The 23,361-nt window shown below is 40.6% G+C and overlaps 1 protein-coding gene across 1 annotated transcript; it reads right to left on the bottom strand.

The window, feature by feature from the left end:
* Positions 1-3,648: 3,648 nt before the first annotated feature.
* On the bottom strand, positions 3,649-22,934 carry gch1 (GTP cyclohydrolase 1). The gene is made up of 6 exons (XM_028581443.1): positions 22,494-22,934; positions 13,724-13,833; positions 9,265-9,320; positions 4,647-4,678; positions 4,463-4,547; positions 3,649-3,887 (listed from the first exon to the last, which is right to left on the bottom strand). Exons 1-6 carry the CDS (start codon positions 22,831-22,833, stop codon positions 3,761-3,763), a joined length of 750 nt encoding a protein of 249 aa, XP_028437244.1. The 5' UTR covers positions 22,834-22,934; the 3' UTR covers positions 3,649-3,760.
* Positions 22,935-23,361: the final 427 nt, after the last annotated feature.

Below are 23,361 nucleotides of genomic sequence, written 5' to 3'. Positions count from 1 at the left end.
TACTGAACAACGAGGCACATTAACTGTGTAGAGATCCATGCAGCTCAGCTCGAGCTCAGTGCCCCAGTGGTGGAAAAAGTACACCGATGTTTTACTTAAGTCCTCATATTACGCTTTTTGGCTTTTTTCCCTCTCCTTTATTGTGTTATATAGTATATAGTGAAAAAGCCCAAAGTCCACCCCAAAGGGACTTACCATCTCCAACAGAAAAGACTGTTCATAAACTGCTTCACTCTGTAGCTAAAACAGAGCGCTCAACACACAGGGTGAAAGAGGAGCTGCAGCAATATGTAGTACAACAAAAATATGGTGTTTTTTGAAAATTAAACCATGTAAACCTATTCTGATATAACCTCTAAATACAATTATGAACCTGAAAATCAGCATAATATGAGCACTTTAAGGAAATGTAGCAATATCAGTGTAGAAAACTGTGTTACAAGTAAAAGTCCTGCATTCAAAAAAGTACATAAGTATGAGCATCAAAATTCATTTTTTTTTTAATTCTATTTAGTTTTATTAATGTGAATCTGCAAAGTAGCTAAAGTTATCAAATAAACGTAATGGAGTAAAATGTACAATATTTCTTTCTGCGAGATGTAGTGGAGTAGAACGTGGAAATGCTAAATTAAAGTATACAAAATTGTACTTTAGTACAGTACTTTGCTTAGTTTCCCTTTGTGTAAACCTACTTGTAGATAAGCCTCTATGTCTGATTCTGGTACTAAACATGAGCTCGCCAGCATGTAATAATACTGCCTACACGTCAGCCTTTCAGTTGTACTTTCTCCCAGACAAATGAAGACAAACTACAGCTGCAAATCCACTAATGCTAACATTGAAACAAAACCTTATATTAACTCTGGTTAAGTCTATTCAGTTTTAAAAATAAAAATAAAAATTTGCATCGCTTCTCTTGTAATTAACTGCTGCAAAGCTATAATTCAATTTATTTTATTTATGTGTAACATTTGTATTACAACAAAAAGCGTAGCTGTGTAGCTATGAGGCTAGCAGAGTGGGGCAGACATCTTGGAGCGAGTCAAAATAACAGGTTCGGTTTGAAATGAAGTGACCACACACTTCCGTCGTTGTCACACAGAGATTTATTTTCTTTGATTAAAAAGTTTCTGAAATGAACACGGTACATAAAGTGACAATGATGGTGAAGAGGCCACAGATAGGGCTGTCCTTCTCAACAAGGCCACAAAAACATCACATCATAACACACACACAAACACTCTCTCGCACGCGCGCGCACACACACAAACACACACATTACATGAGTTAAACCCTATTAAGCACTGACATGTACACACAAAATCTGTCTGGGGACATTATGACGCACTGACATGCAAAAGATATGCTACATGAGTAAACACAAAGTCACTACACACACACACACACACACACACACACACACACACACACACACACACACACTTGATTTGCCTGCCTCTAATGAAAATGAAAACTATCAGTTTGTTTTTAGACGGTGAGTCTGCAGCTCAGCGTCCCGTCGGCTGCCTCGTCTCGTCACCGTGAAGTCGTTTTATTTTTTATTTTTTGGTTTTAAATTGAGAGGCAATTTTGGCACATACAGGCAGACCCACACACCGGATCATAATAATAATAATAATAATAACACGTTGAAAAATGAAATGTAAAAATGAGAACACTGTTTATTTTTCACTACATGAAGCTCATATTTCCCCCGATGATTTTGCATCGAACATTTAGCGCCGTTTTATATTGAAATAGTTGTTTGGATAATACAAACCTTGTGTTTCATTTCTACTTTTAAACTGACTGATATTCTCTGCTCAACCAAAAGTCCTGAATAAAAGGAAAGGAAGTTTGTAAACGGAGGTTTGCGAGGTGTGACAGAGTGTTAAAGTGCCAAGATTTCAAACAAGGGGATTGGCTGTAGAGGAAATAAGTCATATCTAATGGCGTTTTTCCATTACATGGTACCTGCTCGACTCGCCTCGACTCGCTGTGCGTCCGCCGTTTTCCATTGCAGATTTTAGTATCGCCTCAGCGTGGCTGGTCATCATAGCGACTGCCGTGGGCGTGGCTTAGTAGCTTGCTTTCCCATTGACATATCCCCGACGCATTTCCTGGTTCTCCGTCTCCGTAAACATCATGATATCAAAGAGATAGTTAACGTTTACTGCTCCAGATTTCCCACCGTGGTCCCATATATATGACTCTAGAGTCGCTACTCGCTGCGGAGATAATCGCCGTAACTCTCTCACTTCTCCCTCGCTCACTAGCTCCCCACACACACACATATGGCGACTCTACACACACACATCACACATGCACACACCAGCGCACCAGTATAACCATCAGGCCACTTGTATGCTACGGAGAAAGCTCTGCGTGGAGCCTCCGGCAGCAAAAAAACACCGCTGGCTAAACTATTTAAAAATGCCGTCTCTCGCTAGCAATGCAGTGATCAGTGACGCTTCTTTCCGACCAATCAGCAGCCTGCAGGGTTTCACGTCACCTTCTCGGCTCGCCTCAGCTCGCTTGGAACCTCGACTGAGCAGGTACTAAAAATAGTACCTGTTAGCAGGTACCAGGTACTTTTTTTCGTAATGGAAAACCAAAAAAGGCGAGTAGAGTAGAGTCGAGGCGAGGCGAGTAGGTACCATGTAATGGAAAAGCGCCATAAAAGTCATATCTCAGGCTGCAACTAAGAATTATTTCCATTACTGATTCATTTTGGTTTTCAGCCTCATCATGTTTTCTGAATACTGTGTCTATGTCTCCAGTTATTTATAAGAATCTCTTTTTTTTACAGTAATGTTAAAAGAAAAATCTGAAAAGACTGTTATATTATACTGATAGATATCACTTATTTTTCATAGCTAAAAAACTAAATATTATTGTACATCTGAGGCTGTTATTCATTTCACATACATTTGTGTTCTTTATTGACACCCTTTATGAAAAAGGGACTTTAAAATTGCGTGATGTCATCTAGAAATGCAAAAGACTAATAATTCTTTTTGATTATTAGCTTCTTTTTTTCTTCAGAGTGGATTCTTTCTGTTAAACTGTCCTGTAATTTGAGGCCGACGACTGATATTTGATGAATGGGGACACGCAAGTCACGAGGACAAAAAAAGGGTAAAGTCTGCCGGGTCGTGTAAAAAGTAAACGACATGTCAGTCCGCAGCCTCTAACACAGAAATCACCACGGCAACGCTTCACCTTATCTGACAAATAGAAGAAGAAAAAAAGAAAAAAAAGAGTTGGGCTGGAAACACAGTACACACTCTGTCACTGTTGGTGAGATGGAAACACACACACACACACACACACACAGGTTCGTGGCACTATCTTTGTGGGGACCCGTCATTGATATAATGCATTCCCTAGCCCCTAACCTTCACCTTAACCATCACAACTAAATACCTAACCCTTACCCTTACCCTCACCCTAACCATAACCTAATTCTAACCCTAATCCTAAAACCAAGTCTTAACCCTCAAACAGCCCTTTAAACTTGTGGGGTCCAGCATTTTGGCCCCACAAAGCTGTTGGGACCCCACAAGTATACTGGACTCCCGGGTTTTGGACCCCACGAATATAGTTAAACAAACCCCCCACACACACACACACACACACACACACACACACACACACACACACACACACACACACACACACAGGTAGCACGGCGGCTGGTCCATGCAGGTGGAGGTAACCCCAGGCAACGTGAGGAAGAGGAGAAAGGGCTTCGTCCTTCTCAGCTTCTGATCAGCGTCAGAAACTCGTCTCGGGTTTTTGGATCTTCCCTGAAAACTCCCAACATGGTGCTGGTGACGGTTTTACTGTTCATCTTCTGAACGCCTCGCATCACCATACACATGTGGCTGCAGAGAGGACGAGAGGCGAGTTCAAACGTACAGGAAGCGAAAAGACGCGAAAATTAGATTAGATTCAAACGTGGAGAGGAGAGGAACATATGGAACATAGTAGGAATGAATTGGAATAATGCAAGGAGAGGAGAGCATGAAAAGAATAAAGAAAGAACGAGGCGGTGAAGGAAAGGAAGAGAGTAATAGAACAGAGGTAAAAGAAGCAAAAAGTATAAAAAAAGAAAGAACAGGTGAAGGAAATGAAGATATGTTAAAGAAAAAGTGAATGTAAGGAAATCAGTTGATGGAAATAAATGTAATGAAAATGCAGTAAAAGAAAGTAATAACATAGAGGTGAAGGAAAGGAGCAAATGAAACAAAAAGGGAAATAAACAACAGGAAATGAAGTCATAGAAATACAGTAATGGAGTGGTTCAGTGGTTTTCACGAAACGAGGGATTAAGTGAAAGGAAACGAGGGGAGGAGAAAAGAGGAGAGAAGGTAAATGAGGTGGGAGGAAAAGAAAGGAAATAAAAGAAGAGGGAATAAAACGGATATTTCAATCAGTTTTTGTGTCCTCAGATACGCACGTTGCCTCAATGACCACGCCGACGCCGGTCGGCTGCAGGGCCTCGGTGATCGCCACGGCGATTTGTTTGGTCAACCTCTCCTGAACTGTAGACGGACATACGGACAGACATGAGCCACGACACATTCAAACAAAAACACTGACCTCAAGAATCTGTGTTTGTGTAATAGCAGACTTTCACTTGCCTTGGAGTCGACGGCTGTAGATTTCAACAATCCTGATGGAGGGAGGGAGGGAGGGAGGGGGAGAGAGAAAAGACCTCAGTAATACAAAACACATCAGTGAGCCACACTGCTGCACTGGCTGACATGTTTCTTTTATTACCTTTATTACCATGAACACACACACACTAGGTTATTTCGACTCAATCCCACAAACACACACAAACACACAAACACACACACCGTCCTGCTGATATTTGCTGACAAATACTCACTAGAGCACCAAATGTGGATTTATCCCTCGCTGAAAATAGTCCCCAACAACTGTACTATTTCCTAAAAACTACAGTAACCAGTTGTTTTAGCAAATTACTGAGACTTTTAAAAAGATTTAACTATTTTTAAACTGATGTTTTCAGTCGAGCTACAGGGAAGTTGGAAAATGTTGAGAGACGGACCAGAATCAGAAATCAGAAATCAGAAAACAGTTTATTGCCACAGTAGTGGAACTACATGGAATTTGCCTTAGTGATTGGGTGCATATATACATACAAACAAACATAGGCTATTAAACATTAATAAGAATAAACCATAAATACCAAAACAGAGACAAATGTATACAAAATAGCTGTAGTTTAAGCACTGTGTGCAATGGACCGATGTATAGTCCAGGATGGAAGTTAGTGCAAAGCAGTGTTAATGTAACAAAGTACAAATACTTTGTAGAATTTTCACCTATCTGTACACTTTACTTTGTAATTTATATTTTCGGAAACTTTTACTTTTACTCCACTACATTCCCCCTAAGCATCTTAGTTACTTGTTACTACAAAATAAAATCAGAAGAAATTTGTTACATCTGGAAAAAAGCAGGTTTGGCGAATCATTGATCCTTGATGGCCAAAAAAACCTCGACCAAAACTAAAGCAGAAGATGAGGAAGCATAATAACTGATAGTGTCATTGAAGCACCAACAGCAACAGACAACGAACACCCCGGCGACAGCTTTGAACGGGCGGTGCTAAGATAGTGTTGCCACACCTTTGGCCATACATTTCATAATCAAAGTTTGGTTTTACTTCTAATAATTAAGTACATTTAATATCAGAAGATTACTTTTGATACTCAAGTGCAGTAAATATCGGACATTTTCAGACTTTTACTCAAGTAATATTCTAAAAGGTGACTTTAACTTCTACCAAAGTAGTTTTCTGGTATTAAACTTGTACTTTTACTCAAGTATTGCTTTCAAGTAGCCTAGAAATCTAGACGCACCCTAGCGGCAGCAGATGTAATTTGCAGCCAGGGGGTCTAGCAACTCTCCGTTGGGTTACGAGCTGGAAAAGCCAAACTCTGGCCGGGCCAATCACATCGTGTACAGAGTCGGTGGGCGGGCTTATGGCTGCTGCTAGCGAAGAGCTGTCTTTGGAATCGGCTTTGGCCGCGACTCTGGAAGACTCGGAGTTCAGCTTTTCTTTAAGAAAAGAACAAAGAACGGCACTGAAGTCATTCTTAAAAAAGGAAGATGAGTTTGAAATTTTGCCGTCTTGATACAGGAAAAGTTGAATCTATCAACTAGCTCTGCTCTTCGTTGCTCTGGTTGGTTGTAGTGCTATCCTATTACGTGCAGAGGAAATTTGAAAGACAACCGTTTATCCCGCCCCTCGGATTGGGCCCTGCCAATGGTGAGTTCCCAGACCCAACATCTGGATGTGGGTCTGGCTTTCAAGTACTTTATACAAGACTGGTGCAAAGTGTAGTGACTAGTAGCATTGTTGGTTTTAATCTTTTCAACTTTTCTTTCTGAGTACAGCTACTTTAAAGCTACATTGTGTAAGAATTTCTCCCATCTAGCGGTGAAATTGTATATGACAACCAACTGAATATTACTTTCTAGCCCCCCCATTCTGATCGCATTTTAACTCCTACGGTGGCCGTATTATTCCAAGAAGAACAGCTTTATCCGTGAGTGTTCCTTCCAGTGTAAGAATAGTTTTACGTTTTTTTATATTTTGGTACCATTTCATTGCTAAAATCAGGTTTCCCAAACGAATGCAAGCTAATGTTAGTAAAGTATCAGCGTGATCCTCCATCTTCACCAGGCTTTCAGATCTGCCGGCAGATCGAGTAATCTCCCCCTGGCATTCGTCACGGTGCCACTGAGTGTAAAAGCGCAAAAGGCGGAGGTGTGTCCCTCTTTGGCTAATGTATTTTTAAGATGGAGGCGCAACATGGCAGAATACATTTGAGCAACTCGCTCGTCTGTATTCTGAATGATTCTGAATGGCAGATTCTACGCTTACGAGAATACTTTGATTAGTTGGTGGAAGTAATTACACATAAAATGAGCACATATTTGTGAAAGAACAAAGTTTTTTTTGCTAAGAATCAACTCAAAACATTACACAATGGAGCTTTAACTTCATTGAGCTCCCCCATCTTTTTAAATGTCAGCTTATGTCACATGTCATAAACTGAGGTCGCTCGTGTGGACATTTTTTCGCGAACAACATAAACCCAACCCCATGTGAAGGCACCAAAATAAAAACAACAGTCATTTGAAAGCTATTTCTGGCCTGACGAGGGAGCGGAGGAAAAATGAAGAGATCTGCAGAAAGGACCCGGTCTTCACCTCCGACCTGTTGCTCTTCTCTGTGAGCAAAACCACTTCGGACAAATCCAACCTCAGCAACCTCCGAGAAAATGTCACCAGGCCAAACGTGCAGCACGAGGAGAGGCAGGGCGTGCTGTACGCACATTAAAGAAAGGCAAGAGGATAAAAATAGGGAAAAAGCTGCTTCACATGAAAATGTCCATCGTCCGGTCCTAGTGTGGACCTTTGATGTGAAGGCGTGAGAGGAAAAAGAAGCTGCAGAGGAATTTATTTTTTTAAAACAAGTCTCTTGAACAGAAATTTGATGTTGTATTTCCACACCTGTTCCTGCCTGGTGCGCTCCCTCCTTACGTGCATATTAATATGAATCTGTGTGTGTCATACGACCTGAAGTCTTTGTTTGCGTTTTTAAAAAGCAGCTGAAGACGCTATCTTTTGTCTCATGTTTGTAATTTGGTTTTTAAGTTTGACATTTTAATTTCCATTGTTCTTTTTTGCTTGTTCATTTTACTGTCATTAGTTCAGATTTTTTTTTATTTTCTCTTGTGAAGCACTTTGTGACTGTCTGTAAAAGGGGCTATATTAAATAAACTTTTTTTTTTTTATATCGTTACCTTAAAAGGGATAGTTCAGATGTTTCAGCCCTTAAAAGGGTAAAGTTTAAAAAGCCTTTTATATATTCTCGGCTAAATTATTAAAACATGACAAAGCGTTTCGGCAATTTAGGCTTTCATCAGGGCAAGTACTTGAAGTCTTATGAAATTCTACATACATATATTCTCTACTAATCTTAAAGTGCTCATATTATGCTCATTTTCAGGTGCATAATTGTATTTAAAGGTTGTAAAAGAATAGGTTTACATGGTTTAATTTTCAAAAAACACCATATTTTTGTTGTACACATTTATGCAGCTCCTCTTTTCACCTTGTGTGTTGCATTCTCTGTTTTAGCTACAGAGTGAGGCATCTCACTTCTGTGCCATCTTTGTTGGGAGTTGCACATGCTCAGTACCTAGGTAAGGACTACTAGCCATTCAGAAGCAGAGTATGAGGGCGTGCCATGCTAGCAGCTAGGCGAGCATTATAACGTGTGTTACAAAGTGACCACGTTTGTCTCTGAAGTAAAGGCTGGACTACAATAGAGCTGTTTGGAGCAGTTTGTGAACAGTGTTTTCTGTTGGAGATGGTAAGTCCCTTTGGGGGGGACTTTGGGCTTTTTCACTTTGTAAACCTGTAATGTGCACAAAAAAAGATATATAACAATAAAGGAAAGGGAAAAAGCCAAAAAGCATAATATGAGCACTCTAAAGGAAAAATTCAAGACGGGGCAAGAAGCACGAGCAGCGAGACAATCAAACAGGTCGAACAAGCCAACTATTTATCCAGATTATCTGAACCGATTTATTTGGAAGTCAAACTGAAAGTCAGCGTACTGGAAATGTCTCTAATTATCCCTCAGTGTGCAGGAAGTACAGCAGGTTGAAGCAGAAGGTCAGTCAGTAAACTGTGATGGGTGTTGAGAGATCATTTCACCGTTTGCTGTCTGTCATGCTGCCAGATCTCAGCCAAAAAACTATGAAAATAAGACCCGAGGTGTATGAAACCAGAATTTCCATTGAAACCGTCCTATAACCCTGCAGTGTTTCCTTACTTTCTCTCAGATCAAAAAGTGTAGAAACAAAATGTTATATGTGTTAATCATTGCCACCCAGTGTGCAGCTGGAGCGACAATCTACAGCAGCCCAGGAGCTTTGTTTTTGTCTTAAAAAGTGTGAATGGTTTAGCTGTTCTCATCATGTCATGTCAAGTACTGGGTTAGTAAAGCGTGTTAGTGTGATAAGCCTAAAGGTATTGGGGTCAGTGGGATCAGATTCAACACTAGATACTAACACACACACACACACACACACACACACACACACACACACACACACACACACACACACACCTTTTAATAATCAGCTTAAATACACACTAGCTCTCAGTGTCTATCACACATGCACACATAATTCAAGTAAATGTACTCACCTGGCCAGCTTACTGAGGCCCAGGACTCTCTTGTTGGGCAGGTAACCGATGTGAACCTGCACACAGCGAGCAAATTCAATATCAGACATTTTATACTACTGTAGTTAATCCTGTTTTCACTTAAGGATAAAGGACTTGTTGTGCAAACTGAGTTGTTTTGAATTGGATCTGATCCAAGCTCAGATAAAATGTTAACCAGAATCACTGCTGGAGGCGAGACGGATGGATGCAGGAGTTCATGGGAGCAGATGAATGTGCACACCGCTGCTACTCATTTTTGGGCTTGTTTTTGTAAATGAAAGAGATTTTTGTACATAAAATAACAATATTCTAAATTAAACTGATGTAAAATATCCTGACATTTATGGTCCCCAGAGGATGATTCTTAACTTTTATTTCACATCAACATGATAACCGTCACGTCTTGTCAAGTTCCTGTGTTAAGTTGGTTTCATGTTTTCTGTTGCTTTTCCATTTCCTGTTTTATTTTGGTAGTTCCTCTGTTCTTCCATGTGTTGTTTTACTTCCTGTCTTTTGGTTTTCCCGCCTGTCACTTTGCGATGAGTGCAGATGTGAGTTGTGAATGCGTCACTTTGCGACAATTAGCCTCCAAGATGCTAACGGCTTTATGAGCTAACGTTAGCAATCAAACAATCATAGCTAAAACGTTTTTGAAATGACTGCTAGCTACAAGTTAGCAATCAAACACAACAAAGGCGGTTACTTGAATGGCATTTTGAGCTAACGTTAGCAATCAAACAATCATAGATAGTTAGTTATTGTATGTAAAGAGAAACGTTTATTATTTTATGGATTTCACAAATTTCAGTAAGACACGTTATGCCGTAAACCGTTTAAATCTGAGCATGCGCGACTCACATCTGCACTTGACTCACATTGGGCAGTGACACCGCCTTTGTGATTGTCTGCTCCGCCCTGATGTCTCTCACCTGGTCACCAGCCCTTGTGTCACCTGCCCCTTGTTATCCCTCGTTTACTTGTGTATTTAGTCTCTGTGTTTTCGGTGTGTCGGGGGGGGGGGAAGAAAGAGATCATTGTCTTGGATTGTGGTGGTGTGTACTGTCGTGTCATTCTTCTCTTGTCTTGTCTTGTCTGGTCTGGTATGTTGTTGTTGTTCCAGTTTGTTCTGTGTTCCTGGTCTTTTGTAACCCTCCGTACTTTTTGGAAATATTTTGCCTGTTTCTTCAGGACTCTTTTTGTATACCCTTTGCTTTATTAAATCTTTGAATTCTACACTGCCCCGTCTTCTCTGCATTTGGGTCCAAGCCTCGCCACTCTAGTGACAATAACTCCATCATGTTTTCCTCCTCCATTTTAAATTTTGTTACACAGAACTTAATTCACTTGAACCTCCGCCTGCCTTTTACTTTACAATACAACTAGTGGTTTTCCTGAAAAACCAGAGGTTTGCCATTAGACGTACTTTAAGTTAGTAGCTCTTGTAGTGTAAAATAATCGCTGAGGTGAAGTATAACACACGTTTGTTTTATAATGACCAATACAAAGAGACACACGGACAAACGCGGCAACAAAAGGCGAGAGCCAAGCTGGTGGATAAACAACAGACGATGGAAGGAAGAGACGGAGTCATCAGCTGTAGAATCAGTGCTGAGGATGTCTGCAGGCTCTAATTCTCTTACACACAAACGCCTGACGCACAAACGCACGCACACACGGGCTCCACTCAAATGTCAAACGAAATTTGTTGACGAGAGGAGAGAAAGGGCAGCGGCAACAAGCGTGCAAAGATCTCTTTTTCTTCCAGTTTCCTCCTTCTCTGCTGGAGCGGCCTGACATATTGACATCAAACAGACCGACTGTGACGGCTGCTTTTTCACTTATCTGCTCACGTTATTCATGTTTACCGGCACATGCTGGGATCGACGATGTGGCCAGGTCCAACATAAATAAATACATAATAAAGAATGAGAGGAATCTTTCATTTAAGCCACTTTTAGTTAATAGGTTTGGTTTTACGGCACATTTACGGTTCGTTTAAAGCAAACTAAGCTCTGATAAACTGTACATGACCTGACCTTCATCGCACGGCAGACAGACAAGAGTTGGTGGATAGTAAGTCACTAACAGTGAGTGAATATGACTCTAAATGAATGCTAATGTTGCTCTGCGTCTAACAGATGTTTATATAGGCAACTGTTTGCTATAATTTTAACCATAACTTTATAAGGTGATAATATCTGGGCTGTGTGCCTGTGTGAGAGCTCCTCTTATCTCTTGTGTAGTATTTTGTTGCTTTAAATTTAGGAAATAAACTCAGTGTATATGAAATATTTTAACCCGTGTTTCTAATGGCTGCATCATTCCATCAAATGGAAAATACTTTGGATGTGTGTGCAGAATTTTATTCACACTTAACCCTTGTGTTGTCTTCCCGTCAACTTTGAAAACCTCGTTTTAAATTGTTAAATTTTTCTTCACATTTTCAGCGCTTATTTCTACGTCCCATTAGCCTGACAAGCCAGACCCACATCAGATACCCAACTGACAGACGCAGTTTCATCTTAGCATTACGGTAGGAACCGCTAAAAACCCCACAACCTCGCCGTCTTCTCCACCCGACAGACAGACACACTTCCTAGGCTTAGAATTACGGTAGGAACCGCTAAAAATACCACTACCTCGCCGTCTTCTCCACCCGACTGAACACACTTTATTGGCTCAGAATTACAGCAACAATCGCTAAACACACTGCAAACTACACGTTGTAAACAGCCGTGGCCCGCTTGCCTGGTCCTCCGGTAACGTTAGCAGTTAGCAGGGTTAGCATGGCGGTGTTAGCCAGGACCAGTTGGGATCACTTTACTGGCTGTTGATAACAAAACACAAACAGAATTCTGTCACGGAACGGACATTTCAAAATGCCGGAAAATACTGGCATTAGCATTGTTGTCAGTATTTCAACTTAGCATGTTTCCTTAATATCTGTTGACGCATTGGGGTCATTTTTGGATTTATTACAGTAAATATATTACATATTGGACCTTTAAAGAAAAGAAATGGGCATTTCAGCTTCCTAGAAAACAACATTTTTCCCTGCCTTTCTGATTTATATCTATATATTTGTTTGTATATTATTTGGGGCAGGCAATGACCGAAAAGAGATGGGGGACAACATGAAAGAAATGTCCACGGACACACTCAAAGTAGGGATCAAAACCCCTCAAACTGCCTTTCTCTCTAGAAGCCGTTCGGTTTATACTTGAGAGTGACCCCTCGATGACCACTTTCAATAAGAAATACATCACATTGACGAAGTAATGATACCATTTTAGGGGACTTTTAAAGGCCGAATATGAGACCAAATGATTTGACTGAAAATGCTGCAGTGTATTTTCTCTTCAGGTGTGGATACAGATAGTGATAAACTGCTTTTGTGCTGCAGACATTGAGACAGTTTATCAAACAGCCAGTGTCTACCCGCAAGCCATCTGACCAACAATGGAGAAAGAAGAGGAGGAAGAGGAGGAGGAGGAAGAGGAGGTGGTGAGTCACTGAGAGACACAACAGACAGACGGACAGATGAGAGAGGCTGGATAAGAGGCAACACTGCTGACGATGACAAGAGGGGAGGAAGGGAAGAGGTTTAGGGACATAAACAGCCACCTGATGGCCACCGCGCGCACACACACACACACACACACACACACACACACACACACACACACACACACACACACACAGGTGTGCTAAGTGTTTGTGTGATTCACTGCTGTCATCAGAGCCAATTTACAGCGGTAGAAAAGGATCAGCTGCCAGTCCCTTTTGTCTTAAACGACATGCACCTGCGGCTGACGGTGGAGGGAAACAACGGACAGAGAATCAGAAAGAGGGAAGAGGCCAATCGGGTTTCTTAGTGGAGAGTAATGATGTGAAAGCAGCAGGGAGGTGGAGGCTAAAACAGACAAAACAAAAGGCAGGATAAACAGATCTCAGCTAATCTGATTGTTTCTCATGTTCTCTGCTGGTCAGACCAGCAGCCTCCAGATAAATGTTTTTTTCAAGACACGCATCTCTTACCATTTTTGTGTGACAATTTCTTGTTGTATTAAAATATACATATTTGCAGCTTCCTCTAAGAGAAAAAGTCCCCTTTATTGATTTTATCAAAAAGCAAACTGACTTGGCTGTTCCTCTGGGGATCACGAATGTTCACAACTCTGACTTGTAGACAAACGGACCAGGGTTTCTGCAGGTTTCACCAAGTCAAATTTAAGACTTTTTAAGACCATTATGAATGAAATTTAAGACCCATGTCACAACATAAAAAAAAAAAAAAAAAAAAATACTTCAGGTGTCAGAGTCCGGAAACAGCATCCTCAGACTAGTGTGATCTTAACATTCGTACTAAATGAAATACAAATTTAAATGAAAAACTACCAGCTTCTTCTTCCGAGGAGGAAGAGTTGTCTGTGCTCACCCTGCCGAAGATGGGCACCAAGTGATGTTCACACATGGAGAACATGTCGATGTCTTTGACGATCACCATCTCGTCGTGGTCTTCGTCGAAGATGGCGTCGTTTAGCACGTCTGCGGAGAAGAAAACATGGAGGAGCGATGAAACGAATAAAGAAGAATCTCCTGTAACTCCCAAAAAAAGTGTCCCTTTTTAATAGAGATACCAGTATCGGTATCGGCTCCGATACTGCCTAAAATGCCGGTATCGGGAAGTACTGGAGTTTATGCACCGATCCAATGCCACGTAATAAAGCCCTAAAGAAAATCTACGTTAAAGTAGTTTATTTATGTTCTTTTTCCGTTATAACTGACTGTCAAACTGGACAATAAAAGAAAGTTCTGTTGCATTCATGGTTTGTGTTTGTTCATGTTTCACAAAGATAGAAATCATATCACATCCATACAGGGATAGTAGTATACAGTTAGTAAACATAATAAAACATATGACACACTGGTATCGGATCGGTACTCGGTATCGGGCGATACACAAGTTCAGGTATCGGAATCGGTATCGGGAAGCAAAAAATGGTATCGGGCCATCTCTACTTTTTAAACACATTTTTATTTATTTACAGATTTACATAATAATTAGCTACCACCCTAAAGCCATGTGTAGGCGGCCATGTGTTAACTATCTTTCTGTATATTAATTTCACAATAAGTCCATCTGCTGGATTTATTCATTCATTCAATCTATTTTTTTATTGTATATTGACTTTTCATCAATTTACTGACAAATTACTGCATTTTAGTATACATTTTCATCAGTATTTAATGAATATGTAATTTTAATTGGTTTAAGTGTGTGGAATTATTTACAGATTCAGTTGAGGTTGTTTACTTATTACTTGTGCCTTATTTGCTGTATTTTGCAAGAGTTTATCTCTGGATATTTTAAAGTATATAAAAACGGTCCTGTGTCACTCCTGGAAACCAGCAGGCACATCCGGTTCACCTCCACTGTTGATCCGCCTCATTTTATCGGTGTTACTCTCTGGCAAACACCAAAGTCTAATTATAGCTCTGCTTCCATACGCTCCTTCCTGTTGTTGCGTTATTGCTTTTTTCAGTTGCCGGGGGTTCAATAAACCGCTTTATCTGTTTGTGACGACGCAGACGCCTCTCGCTCTCACCGCGGCATTTTTTAATTTCCTGACTGGCAATCTGTTGGAAAGAACGCGGAGGGGCGGTTCACAGAAACAACGGACTTGTTGCTTCAGTCTCTGCAGCTTATTGAACGACTGTGTGTGTGTGTATGTAAACAGGGCAGCAGATCGTTTAACACATTCAAATGTCTCTTTTATTTATTTATTTTTTAACCTTTTTTGTTTGTCTGATTATGACGCATTGTGAGTCACAATGCCATGGCACCCGTCATCAGGAAGATCTTTCCCCCCACCACACACAACACACGTTGTTGTTTTGTTTCATGATGTCTCTTGATCTTATTTGGCACTTTTATCTGCGTTTTCTCTGCAGGTGAGGTGTTCTGCTTTTGGACAACTAGCTTCTCCTCCGGCACCACAAACCATGAGTCTACTGATTATTCTGATAGTTGCAGTTCCTCGCCGCCATAGTGTATATCCTCGACATTCCACTTCCAAGATTGGTCCGGTGCCGCCAGATGTCCCTCATGTTTGTTGGTGTTCTAACCTCCGGTGGATTTGTGAGGACTATGGTTAACTGCTCCTCAGATCTCTGCAGGGTAAATCCAGACAGCTAGCTAGACTATCTGTCCAATCTGAGTTTTCTTTGGTTGCACGACTAAAACAACTTTTGAATGTACATGTGTTCCACCAAAACAAGTTACTTCCCGAGGCTATTTTGCAGAGGCAAATTCCACTTTTGAATGTTTCACAGTGGAAAAAAAGTGTCTGTGCTCCGGTTGCATGGTTCAAAAGGGTTGTACTTGTGTCTTCATTAATTCATAGGTGTGTTTTGGGCGTAACATGCAATAAACCAATCAAAGTGTCAATCTCCCATTCCCTTTAAAAGCCAGGCGCAGTTGTATCTTGGCGCATTGCTATTATGATGGAGGATTTGCACCGTAATATTTTTATTTGTAATCTTTTGCATGTTTGTGTGCTGCTGCGCTGTGCACGAGCCTAGGCGCATTTTACTAATTTGCTGTTAAAATAACAATGAAATGCTGCGCTATTGACTTTAGACCAGGATTTTGTTGGTCAGTGGCACGATCACTTCCCACTGCTTCCAGATAGCAATACACCAAGAATGCACCTGAACACACCTCCCTGTAAGACCAGCACGCCCATGGGCGTACAGATGGGCACAGGTGCATTTGCTACTTAAAAGACATGGGTGCTGGACGGGAAATTGACAACTGTGTCAGTCTTAAACTAGCAAAAACACTTGCGTCAGGCTTTGCTCTGCGCCGGGTGCAAGATAGGGCCCTAACACTGTTGTTGCCGTTATGTTTGCTGTTGCCTAGCACATCCTAGTTGCAGCACACTTTAACATTTTGATATAAACCGGTAAATAATGCACATTTAGCCTGGTTCTTCAAATGTAATTCTATGTCATTAAATACAGTCTACAGCAGTGGTTCCCAACCTGGGGTCCGGGCACCCCCAGGGGGGGGCGGCAAAGATCACAGGGGGGGCGCGAGTCTTTATCTGGTTTAAGGTTGAGGTAAAAAATAAATATTTGCACGTTAAACAAATTATGATAATACACTAAAATATATTATGTATACAAAAGTATGTATGAAAACTATATATTTTGTTGTATCCTCGTCTTTCCTGCCGCCTCGGCATCACTATTTTATGAATGAAACATGGCGGAGAAACGTAACAGTAAACATAATAACGTTATATTATACGGATACTCTCATTACAGCTTTTTACACCCTCAGAGTTAAAGTTGCATCACACACACACACACACACACACACACACACGCGCTGAAGGAAAATAACATTAAGTCAACCTTAACTAAATAAAGGGCAGCTGGCGAAGACTGCCGGTTCGGACACCCTGGGTGACAGAAAGACGAGGAAGTTATCAGGTAATGACAGTCTTACTCATCATCAGCTCTACATTCAATAGTGATGTATTGTGTGTGTGTGTGTGTGTGTGTGTGTGTGTGTGAGAGAGTGAATGAGTACCACACACACAAACACACAGGCCACATGTTGACACGTTCTGAATGAAACAGGAAACGGTAGAGTGAATGACTGAATAAACAAGGTTATTCATTTATTGTTCAGGCAGCCAGAAGTGTGTGTGACGAGGACACACCACACACACACACACACACACACACACACACACACACACACACACACACACACACACACACACACACACACACACACACACACACACACACACACACACACACTTTCTATACATAGTCTTAACCCTGGGCTGCATTTATGACTCACCCCTTTATGCCCCTGCCTTTTAACACACACACACACACACACACAGAATGTACACAATCTGTTGTTAATTTCCCAGTTTTTCATATCCCCTATTATGTGTTCATGCTGTTTTCAGATCTGCTGAGTTTCAGGAAATTTTAAATTTAAAAAGACATGTATTGACTAAATCTCTACTACTCTCTACTACTAAGACTCCCTAGTGCTCGGTGTTGCCTTAAGCTGGAGGCTATAAAGGTTTTTTTTGTGTATTTGTTGCTAGACAACCACACAATCAGCTGATGATTAGCTGTCAGTCTTTCAAAACAGGTGTTGGGTGCAGCAGCTTGTAGAGTCTTATTTCATATAAAAATGTACACACTGAGTTAGTCGCTGCTGTGATCCATTGGTAACTACCACGTCATGCTAGCTTGTCAGGAAGGAAATAACGCTCCAAAATAAGGCTACATTTTGGCAAAGGAAAATCTGACATTTGAGTGATGTTTGGCTTTATACTGCCTCTGCACTAAAGAAAGTACAAAGCTTTCTGGTCACTCAATTAATCACATTAATATTGTAATAACACAACAGGTTAGAGGGTTCATTAAATGGCATTAGTTTTCTGAGAAAATGTATTCATATCCAAGCTAAATTGGTAACTGAAATATTCCTAATTGAATCAATATTGAAGTTGAATTGATAGTGACGCAAATCGATATTAAATCAAAATTAAAAAAAATTGGAAATTGAATTGAAATTGGAAAATCAGTGGCAATACCCAGCCCTAGTTTAAAGTTTCAATTAAAAACGTATACCGTTGCATGCCTAGTCCAGGAGGGTGCTCATAAACCAGTCAACAAAAATAGTCACCCAAAATATTACATTTCATTTTGAGGTGAAACATGAATATATGCATGAGGTTTCATGGCAATTATTCCTAATGATCTGGGCCATTGCCTGGAAACCTGTTGGCCATATGTATGAGTGCAAAAGCATTAGCATTGAGAGTATTATCACATCAGGCTGCCAGGGTTCATGCAGTCACATCAATTTTATTAAATCGTCCAAAATCAAACATTTGCCTTTGATGGGATATTGGTTCAATCCTCAGAATAAACAATAAAAAGTTACACTGAACACTGAAAGATAAAATATATGACTTTAGGAGAGAAGTCAACTACAAGTCCCAGAGAGCATTGCAGTAAGACACATCCAATCAGAGGGCTAAAAGCTGGGTGAAGTTTAGAGGGTTTTTTTCGGGAGGGGGGCTTAAAGAGACAGGAGCTAAAACGGAGCGTTTAATAAAGTGTTTTATTAACTTAAAAGCATGTAAACATGTTCTAGTAGAAACCAAAAATACAAGTAGGAAACTTAAAATGAGCATAATATGGGCCCTCTAAAGAGATAGTTCAGAGGTACTGATTTTCCCAGAGTCAGAAACTAATAAATGTCTTAGGACAGACCTTTTTCTATGTATTTAGTGTAGTATGAAATTATGTATAACAGCAATATTATGTTGCCTTGGCTCAATTGCTAAATGTCTATGGGATCAAATAACGTAATCATGATCCCATAGGCATTCAGGGATTGAGCAAAACTAAGCAAGTAAACTAAAGGGGGGGGGTCTTTTTGTCTGAGGTAAAGCCCACAGTCTCAGACTTTGAAAACCACTGCTCTCTAGAGGATGTGCTAAAAGGCTAATATGCAATACTATTATCTGAATAACAATTAAAAAATGATTAGAACAAAAATATATATATTGCAGTTTTTCTTTGTTTTCATTAGTCATGTTTCCATCTAACTGTCAAGCGAATTTTAAGCAAACTTTAAAAATGTCGCAAAAAAAGGAAATGCGAATTAGAAGCATTTTCATCAACTGGTTTAGAGTGAATAAACTACGCAAAGCGTAGTTTCGTCACAAGTTGACGCATGGTTGTAGATTGCAAAGCGGCTTGCTAAATCAAAGGGTTTAGAAGCTAAGTTCTTTGGCTAAATGGAGAGAGGTAGCATTGTACAAGTTGGCCACCTGTGCAGAATCCAGGGTTGTGGCAAAGACATTAGGTGTCCATAAGACAACCGTACACCGCTGTGTATACATTTGGTTCAAGCTGTTGAACCAATTTGTAAATTTACCTGACGTGGCTGAGGCACAGGCTAGAGTGAGCCGCAACTCCACCACGCACCTTGTGCCATAAGTGTAAGGCACACTGGATAGGACCCATTTCCCGATACTTCCCCCCACCGATGGATACCGGGACTATAGTCATGTGACTTACATGTTAGCTACATCACAATTTATTCGGCAAAGCTGTTTCCATCTCCCATTTTAAGCATTAACTCTTTTTTGAAAAAGGCAAAAACCACCTCAAGCGAGCGTCAGAACTTTTTTTTTTTTTAATTTTTCTGTTTCCATCAACATTTTATAATGCGATACTTCAAAATGCACATAAAAATACGTTGATGGAAACATGACTAATGATAGTAAATTGAATATATATATGTCAATTTGCATTCTGTGGGACTATAATTAGCATTTTATTTTATGATATTTTACAGACTAAACCATTAAGAGAAAAACAGACCTATTGTTATCCCTAATACATATCATGATTTGTATTAATTAAAAGCAAAAACGTGTGCACTAAACCGAGGAACATTTTAATCTGTAATCCCGTGACATCACAAGCTCAGAATTCCTGAATAATCTCTGCATAACTTTTCCTCTTTACAGTTGTGTTGGTCAGAAGCTCGACAACAAGAGGATTTTAGGCTCATGTTGTGGTGCAAGCTGAACACATGACAAACAAACACACGTGAACACACACTGATAAAACAGTGCGACGCTCACTAAGAAATGCGTTAACTCTCCACAAACATCCAGCAATGTATGTTTTTGTGTTCTCTGCTTTCCAAAAAGTCAAAGGGGAGTCTCCTGCATCAGCCAATCGACACAGGCAGACAGAGCAATCACCCCTGCCTGCAGAACAAACACACACACGTGTACATCATCTCAATCAATATCTTCAACGCTGTCCATCTTTGGAGGTTCAGAGGTGAGAAGAAGGGGAGGGGTGGTCAGGTCGTACGGGTTTGAAATCATGAATCACCATAACCTTTTTTTTCCACTGGGATTTCTTTACATTTATCCACTGCATTCCTTCCTTTAACATTACAGCTTTGCAACGCACAAAACAACCCCCACAAAAGAACAAAGTGCCTCCAGATGGAATTCTGCAGGAGGCTGAGACGGAGAAGAGGGGGGCGGATTCCTGACTCCAGCCACTCCAACGAGCCGTAGCACGGAGCAGCCGGCACATGTGGACTCTGACAATGCGTTCGAAACCCCTCCAGACCTGCACGTGACTCAGCAAAAACCTTTTTCTATTTTTTTTTTTTTTTTTTTTTATGGATGGGACTCTCTGGACCAGCAGGCTGGCCGGTTTGGCTGGATCAAATATGAGCCAGAGGAACAACAAGAAGGAAGCTTTGACGAGTTGAAGGGCAGGTTTTTGTCAACTGTAACACACCTCTGATTGGGCATTTTAATTTAACTTTCAACAAGACGGCATGCAGGAAAAGCCTGTTTTCAGAGAGCTGAATTTAGCTGCTTAAGATAAAAATGTGAACCTCAACATCATTTTAACAGTTCAAACACACATTTTAATTCCTTCATGGATTCATCTGGATATTTTTCCTTCAATTAATCATTTCTCCATTGTGTGCACCATCTGTTGTCTAAATGTCAGCCATAATAATTAAGAACAATGCATTGGGGGAACACTTGGAGAAACATTTTTGTCTTAATGATTTAAACGATGAATCGATTATTCAAATAGTTGCAGATTCATTTTGGCAAAAGACCGACATAACACAGGAGCCATAAAAGATGGGATATTTGGGGTTTGAACATTACATTTTATTATAAGCATCTTCCAGCTTCAGCAGAGACACAATATGGCAGCTGTAGCTCAGTTTGTGGGGACTGGAGGGTCGCTGGTTCAAGTCCCCATACGGACAGCCTTGAGTAAGACACCGGACCCCCAACTGCCCATGGGTAGCCCCCTCACTCTGGCACCTCTCCAGTTAGTGTGTGTGTGTGTGTGTGTGTGTGTGTATATATATATATATATATATATATATATATATATATATATATATATATATATATATATATATATATATATATGTGTGTGTAAAATCAAGTGAAAAAAATAAATGTTCCCTTGGATTCATAAAATACTTTTTCTCCTATATGTGGCATCACATCTGTCAAACTGTGGAGAAAATGTTCTCTCTAACTGATGTAATGTTCCTTTATCAAAGTTTAAGATTTAAACTGTTTAGTGTGCATGATTTTAATATGAAAGGAAATATTTTGAAAATAAAAGAAGCCTGTTTCGCATTTTTGTCTGTTTTATTGTTTTTTGGGGAAGTATAGTTCAGCTTGTGGCTAAGAAGAACAACACTTACCTCTGAAATGCAGTGGTGGGAAGTAACTAACTACTTTTACTTCCAGGGAATTGTACTTTTGACATTGATTTGACAGATATTAATCTGCAGAATAAAATGTTTAAAACCTATAAGCGATCAAGTAAACTACCCAAACACATATGGCACAGTTAAAATTAGCTCCTCGACCAAATAAAATGCTGTACTTTACTTTTGCTATTTTATGTACATTTAACTTATTTTACTTAAAATGTTGAATGCAAGTCCTCTGCCAGTGAAGGAGTATTTTTACACTGTGGTAATGCTACTTTTTAAGTGTTCATCACCGTGTAAGCAGGATTTTCATGCTGTAGCTAGGGGAGATGGAGATACCTTTATCTACTTTAGGCTATATGCTGTATATGGGAAGTTTAATGTATATTTTTGCTAGTTGCCTTTGTTTATGTTTTGTTTACTTAACTTATTCTAGTTATTCAATTGTATGTACACTACTGAGCTGCTTAACAGGTTTTCATTATAGCCTACTCTGAGCACAAAGGCAATAAAAGCTCTATCTATCTATCATAATAGGCCTACATTCTTTTATTAACCGATATGTCAAATCTTACTGGGGGAGAAAGTACAATATTTCCCACTGAAAAGTATAACGGTAGCGTAATAAGAGAAAATACTCAAGTAGAGGTAGCTGTAACCTACTTCTAGTACAGTATTTGAGTAAATATATATTCCACCACTTCCCTCAGATCGTTCATAAAGTCTTCATTTCTTATCATCTACATTCACATCAGCCTAGAAAATGGAGTAAATGGAGTTTGTGATGACTCTCCCTTACCTGCCACCTGTTGAACGCAGGACAAATCCCAACAGCCTCTGAGCGGCTTTGAGGATTTACAAAAAAACTCACCGATAATTTTCTCCTGGTAGCCCTTGGTGAAGAACTGCATGGCGGTGGCTGCCCTCCAGGGGGTTTTGAGGAGCCCCTGCCGCTGCGGGTCCTCCCCGAGTCCCCGCAGGATGGTGGTGTAAGCTGCGGCCAGGCACGGCAGACTCATCTCGTTGTCCTCCACGCTCCTGGTGCGCTCCTCCCTCCAGCTCTCCATCACCGGCCGGTGCGAGCCGGACTCCGCGCCGGGAGGCTGGGCAGCGGCTGACCGCTTCACCATCCCGTCAAAGTGTCCGTTCAGCACGGAGCCGCCGTCTTTCTTCTCGTTTGAGCTGTACTGCGTCTGCTTTGAGTGCTCCATCACTACTTCTTTTGTCTTTACCTTCTGCTTCCTGCCTGCTGAGAACTTGTTTGGTCAGTTTCTGCTCCTCTTCGATGGCTCACTTACGCTTTTGGTTAAAATGCACGCTTCTCCCGCAGCCTTGGCATCCCCAGGCTTTATAACAGCAGGGTAATCCAGGGAGAGCTCCTATTGGCTGGCCGGCTCCAGAAGGCGGGGTCTACATCCCTTTCAGCAGTGGTGGAAAAGTGAAAGTTAGGACTGTTATTTTAAAGTTAGGAGAGTTTAAGATTTTGGGAAGTTAGGATGCTTTTCTTAAGTTAGAACATTGACTTAGAAACAATCTGTAATGGCTTTTTTGCTAAATCAGGTAATAATCCTAATTACTGTTACCAGTAAGACAGGATCTGCAGGTTAAGAAGTTTCTGTAATACGGCCCCAGGCTTTCTGGAGTTTGACCCATACTAGACACTAAAAGTAAGGAGGATTTTTATGTAATATTTTCCATAGGAGCCAATGAGATTGGAGCTAAGAGCTGGAGCACACACA

The sequence above is a fragment of the Perca flavescens genome, chromosome 1 (genome assembly GCF_004354835.1).
Source record: "Perca flavescens isolate YP-PL-M2 chromosome 1, PFLA_1.0, whole genome shotgun sequence".
Taxonomy (NCBI): Eukaryota; Metazoa; Chordata; class Actinopteri; order Perciformes; family Percidae; genus Perca; species Perca flavescens.
Note: the sequence above shows the minus strand (reverse complement) of the source record. Positions and strands in the feature narration are given on the sequence as shown.